At 34.7% G+C, this 6,444-nt stretch overlaps 1 protein-coding gene across 3 annotated transcripts in view; it reads right to left on the bottom strand.

Moving 5' to 3' along the window:
• LOC106876766 (diphthine methyl ester synthase) overlaps positions 1-6,444 on the bottom strand; it is a 253,322-nt gene that overhangs the window by 227,451 nt on the left and 19,427 nt on the right. For all 3 annotated transcript variants that reach the window (XM_052972100.1, XM_052972102.1, XM_052972101.1), the window contains exons 5-6: positions 4,946-5,066; positions 1,814-1,853 (exon numbers count right to left, since the gene is read on the bottom strand). In XM_052972100.1, the coding sequence (XP_052828060.1) occupies positions 1,814-1,853; positions 4,946-5,066 (161 nt within the window). The remainder of the gene's footprint in view (positions 1-1,813; positions 1,854-4,945; positions 5,067-6,444) is intronic.

Here is a 6,444-nt window from a genome sequence, read left to right as displayed (position 1 = left end):
ACATATATATATATACACATATATACGACGGGCTTCTTTCAGTTTCCATCTACCAAATCCACTCACAAGGCTTTGGTCGGCCCGAAGCTATAGTAGAAGACACTTGCCCAAGGTGCCACACAGTGGGACTGAACCCGGAACCAAGTGGTTTGTAAGCTGCCTCGTGTATGAGTCGCTCACAAGTTTTGTTTTTTTTGTTTCCTGTTAAAAGCAAGTTTACAAGTTATTACAATATGGTTTTTGCTTTAGATTTTTTTGTCTTTCTTGGTGTTTCGAGTAGGAACCTACATTATATATTAAGGGATTCTTTGTTTCCACAACACACGACATTATACTTCATTGCGAATTTAATTAAACTGTTTTTGGTTTTTTTTTTTAAATCTTTGTTCAGGATTTTGGTTTTTTTCAGTTCACAACTGATTTCTGAAATTTTATTCTGTAACTACTTTTATATTTTTGACCGAATTATTCCCCTTAAACTAAGAGTTATTCCCCTTAAACTAAGAGTTATTCCCCTTGTTCTGTAAATTTTATTTCAAGTTAACAGCAGAAACTGGATTTTGTTTCCATACACCACTACTTGTTTTGATATTCAGCAAGAGAAAAAAAACCAGTGCCGTGAATCTGAAAACCAAGTATGGCTGCTACACTATTTGGCAATTGTTAGAAACAATTACAATATTCTTTTTTTAAAGATAATATAAAATATATGGTGCATGTTGAGTGAAAAAGTGTTATACTAGGACAAATAGTCATAGCTCTAGTTGACCCAAAAATATAAGAGAGGAAGTAATCAAGTCAGATCTGAGAACATTGTGTTTCAATAAATGGAATGAAACAGTGATAAGATGCAGAGGGAGGTACTGGATTGTTAGATCAGCTCAACTAATGGCAATGTGGAAGAAGAGACATCAAGATGATGATGATGATGAAGATGATGATGATGATGATTATGATGATGAGAAAAATGATCTTCTCTGAAACAAATAAATCTTTTATAAACTTTAAATTTCAGTTAATTTGGCTTTGTTACAAAAAACAATTACTGGTACAAAATGTTGTCTTTGTTTTTTATTTATTTGTCACTGGACTACAGTCGGGGGCTGGGGGCACCACCTTGAAGGGTTCTAACCGAATGAATCGACCCCGTTATTATTCTGATAAGGCTGGTATTTATTTTATTGATCTCTTAAGCCACCCCGCTAAAATACTAGGAGGTAAACAGGCCACACACACACACACAGCTATAATAGTGGCTATTATCAAATAGAAATACAATTTATAGATATGAATTAACATATAATTTATTGTCATGAATTATCACAACTCACCACTACAAAAAATTCAGCTAAACAAATTTCCACTCTACATATTTCCCCCATTACATAAAATCCATCTTTCTCTCTTTTTGAAATTTGTTTCACAATTTATAACAATTTAGCAATTACTGATGTGTCAATTAAAGTAAATTTGTAACAACTTTTTGACAACTGTCGAATTTTGCGTTAAGACTTGCAACAATTTGTAGCATGTCATTTTTTTTTTTTTGTTTTTTTGTGACAAATTTGTGACATTAATTAACATCCTGATTTTTGTATGACAACTTTGACAAAAATAAGAATTATGAGATGACAATGGAAATTTTGGGACAATATTGCAATGGCAATCTGGTGACAACTATTTTGGAGATTTTTTTTTTTTTTTTTAGCAAATTTCAGACAAGAAAAAGGACAATGATACAGCTCAACTTGCCCAGCAGTTTGTCCCATTTTCACAATGCAACCTGTATTAAAAATTGAAAAAATTTACTTACCGCATAAGATTTTCAATACTTTGTTCTTTAATTTTGATATCTGAAAAACAGACAAGTTGAAAAAAAAACAAGGAAATTAAGAAATATTTCTTATCCACATCATCCAAGAGATTCCAAACCTGGTTTATAATCTGGATATAAAACTAAATTTATTTGGGTTTCTAATTCACTATAGATATATAAAAATAGGTGGCATAACATATAGATAGTTAAACTAGGGTGAACTAGACATTACAGTAGAGTGATATAGTGCGGGTAGAGGAGTGATTTTGTGTGTGGAATAAAAGAGGGTGCACTAGCTATTACAATAGAATGTTATAGAGTGGGTAGTGGAATAGGGTGTATTGAAGATGGTAAGAGAATTATATAAGTGTGGATAATAAAACAGGGTGTGCAGAACATTAGAATAATATTCTGTGGGTAGTGAAACGGGGGGGGGGGGATTGATCATTATAACGGAGGAAGGTAGAGTGGGAAATAAAATAGGGTGAACTGATAATTGCAATAAAGTTGTAAGGTGTAGAGTGAAATAGGGAGAATGGAATACAATGATAACGTGACAATGTGTAGGTATTAGAACAGGGTGGACAGAAGAACATTACAATAATGTATTGTGGGTAGTGAAACAGGGTGGATTGAACATTAAAATAATGTGCTATAGTCTAGGTAATAAAACAGGGTGCACAAAACATTACAATAAAGTGTTGTAGTGTGGGTAGCAAAACAGGGTGCATTGAATTATAATGGTGGTGTACTTGGAGAAGTGAAACAGGGTGGATTGTACACAGGAATAATGTACTGAAGGTAGTGAAATAAGGTGGATAGATTCCAGTATTGTATTGAGGGTAGTGAAACAGGGTGGACTGAACATAAAAATAGCATATTGAAGATAGTGATATAGGATGGATTGATTACAATATTGTATTGTGGGTAAGGAAACAGGGTGGATTAAATATTAGAATGTGTTGTGGGTAGTGAAATGGGGTGTGATAAACATAAGAATAATGTATTGAGGGTAGTTAAACTGGGTGGATTGATTACAACAGTGTACTAAGGGTAGTGGAACTAAGTATAGTGAACGTTGTAATGGTGTTGAGAATATTCTTTTACAATTTAGTTTGAGGAAAAGATATCAATCATACACATACACATATACATACACACACACACACACACACACATATATACACACACACACACACATACATATATATATATATATATATATATACACACACACATATATATATGCATGCATGTATATATGCACTTATGTACTTATGTATATTCCAAACACCACCAGCTCAATTAATAATTACAAAGGCAGCATATTTCAGCAGAAATATCGTAAGAGAAGAGTTAAAGTATTCATTTCCTGCGAGTCAAACTTATGCTTGATATCTGAACAACAAAAACCACTACAGAAACGGCAGCGCTATCAGCAGAGATGACTAATAACCTCATAACCTCTTCCCACCTCTCTCTCTTTCTCTATCTATCTATCTATCTATCTATCTATATATCTATCTATTCATCACGCATGCATATACTTCTCTTTCATTTTAACGCAGGTATTCTAAGCCACACAACTAAAAACATTCAAGAAAATTCTTTATCAGGTTTGCACCCAGAAAGTTCTGCAGGCCACAGGCAGCCCAGAGCTATAGTTTGTTTATGGCTGCTCTAAGATCTCCCTCTGATCAGCATTGAGCATGGATCTGAACTAAAAAAGCTCATCTCCAGTTTACAGTTTCTTTTTTGCTTGTTTATCTTTTTCTTAACGAGAAACCAGCAGTTGCCAAGTAGCAAGTTTCCTCTCTCCCCATGCTTCTGATGTTGGCCAAGACAAAGATCAATACAGCTTGATACCAATGTCATTGAACTCAGAACTTATTGATCAATAGTAGACCCTCATAGTCCAAGAAGAATGGTTCTGCAATTTCTTGCTGGACAACTCGCATGAGTGATTTGTTTACAGTGATCAAGTGTTTGTGCTGTACATAAGCTGCCCCTCCCCCTCCACCAAATTGACATTACCTGTACAGGTGCACAGTGAACCACATGTCAGGTGTCAAAGTGACTGCAGAACAATGTGAGATGATGTGTTACCTTCTCGAGTCCCACAGACTCATAAGGGCTGGTTTCCTGGTTTCTAAGGCATATAAATTCCCCACCTGGACAGGACGCCAGTCCATTGCAGCACTAATCATTCTTTCCAGCTGAGTAAACTGGAGCAACGTGAAATGAAGTGTTTTGCTCAAGAATACAATGTGTCGCCCGGTCCAGGAATTGAAACCACAATCTTACAATCATGATGCTGACACCCTAACCACTAAGTCACACAGCTCCATGAATGCTATTAACATAATTACCACCACTACTACTAATTACTACAATGGAAGACGTCTTTGTCTCCTCTCAACCCACAAATGTACCTAAAACAACAAACCACAAGTACAAGAGTGCTACAAGTCATTAAGTCACACACTCCTGTCAGTGAAGACTAAGCTTCTCTTTCTTTTCATTTCTGTAGCTACAAGTAAAAGATTAAATCATTTATTTCCATGCACTACTACTACTACTACTACTACTACTACTACTACTTGTATTGCGGCTAGAAGACAAAACCAGGTGATTTTGGTGGTTTATTGGTATCATGCACTAGTGAAACGCAGGGTCAATTGTGTGATCTTCCTTGACTACATTGGATGATCAGCTCTGTTGACTTTAAGGAAAGATGGGAAAAGGGGAGTTGAGGGCGTTCATGACTTTTTTTCTAAGAGCCAGGATCATTCTAAGTAAAGTGAAATGAAATGAAGGTAAAAAATGAAGAGTGGTAAGCAGGAATTGAACCTGGGTTGCCAGCTTGGTTTGCTGCTAGATTTACCACTTACACTACAGGACTTGTCACAATGCAACAAAAAAAAAAATAGCTAGAAAAACTACTAAGACTACTACTACTGCTACTACTACTACAACTACAACTACTACTACAATATTATGTAAAACCGTTTACCGCATATTTCAGGAATTCTTTTTTTTCCAAACTCCAATTTAAAATGATGGCATTTTTTCTGTTATCGATGCAAGTTTTTCCTGAAACTAGACAAAGAAATAAAATGGTTGACCTACCCAACAGACACAGAGTATGCATCCCTTTCTCTCGGTTAGACGCTATTTTGTCATAAAAACTATCCGGTTGCCATGTATCAGTCCAAAAACAGATTGATACAGTCTCTCCAAACTTGTAGAGCTGAAACAAAACACACAGGACAATATTTAAATATTCGATAACAATTCCAATGGCCAAACCAGTTCACAAATTCATCACACGTGGAAAAATTTTGAATTCAAAAATTGAAATACAATCAAACAATAGAATATTTAGAAATAAATTTATCTTGGGAGTAAACTTCATAATAAACTGGGAATGAGAAAGCTGCAAATCAATCATCATTATAGCTTTTAGTTTATAGACTAGTGGGAGGGTCATCTTGCCAAGAATATTCATACACTGGTGGTTACAGACATACTTCTTTATTGTTTGTCCTTTTGTTCCAGATCAATGAAAATACACACACTGGTTATGGTCCTCTTTATATTTTACTGTTTAAATAGCATAAAACAAAGAACTGCCATCAGTACATGTATTTTCATTAGCAAGATGACCCTACTATGAGTCACTAACTTAAAAATCATAACAATGATAGTGTCAATATGTATTCAATAATGATTCTGATGGCCAAACCAGTTCAAAATTCATCACATGTGAGAAAAAGTGACAAATCAAACTTACAAATCCAATAATTATTTCAACTGAAAATTAATCATTAAATTCAAATTATTTCTTTGCTGACTATGAAAAATTTAAATAGCTCCATAATATCTTAATAGTTGAGAGTGACAACGGCCAAATGAACAAGACAGTGGAAATCCATCCCAGAAGTCAACAGTTTTTATCCTGTCATAGGCAAGATGATAGTGCTGTGTCAGTAATCCTGTTTGGCTCAGACCACATAGCTGCAAACAGGTACTAAGTTCAATTACTCATGTGAGATATTATTGAGTTCCAGAAAAACACAAACCATCTTGCTCATAAGCCAGAAAACCCTTATGGATGTTCCACGAGCCTCCTGAAGCCAGACTTAACTTGATGCTTCCATCCATCAATTTTGGTAATGTACACATATTATCAAATATAAAAATCATAATATATCTTATACACATTAACAATTATCATCATTTTCATTGTTTCAACCTCCACTTTTCCATTCTTGCATGGCTCAGATGGAACATGTTTAAATCAGATTTTCTACAGCTGGATGCCCTTCTTGTCACCAAACCTCACCTGTTTTCAAGCAAGATAATATTTCCCCATGGCCAGATACGCCTTCATGAAAGATATAAAATGAACAACACTGCTTGTATAACAGTAATACTCATTTACAACCATCATGTGCTGTTAAGACAAAAAAACACAACCAACAGACAGATAGGTGCTGAATAAAAAAGTTTTGGATGTTAATAAATCTCCATTCTCCTTTTGGTTTGAACCATTCAATCCATGTGAGAATGTAAGACAGACTGTGACAGATAATAATAATTATATATATATATATATATATATATAT

Source organism: Octopus bimaculoides, chromosome 12 (genome assembly GCF_001194135.2).
Source record: "Octopus bimaculoides isolate UCB-OBI-ISO-001 chromosome 12, ASM119413v2, whole genome shotgun sequence".
In the NCBI taxonomy this organism is placed as follows: Eukaryota; Metazoa; Mollusca; class Cephalopoda; order Octopoda; family Octopodidae; genus Octopus; species Octopus bimaculoides.
This window is presented reverse-complemented; position numbering and strand designations above follow the sequence as displayed.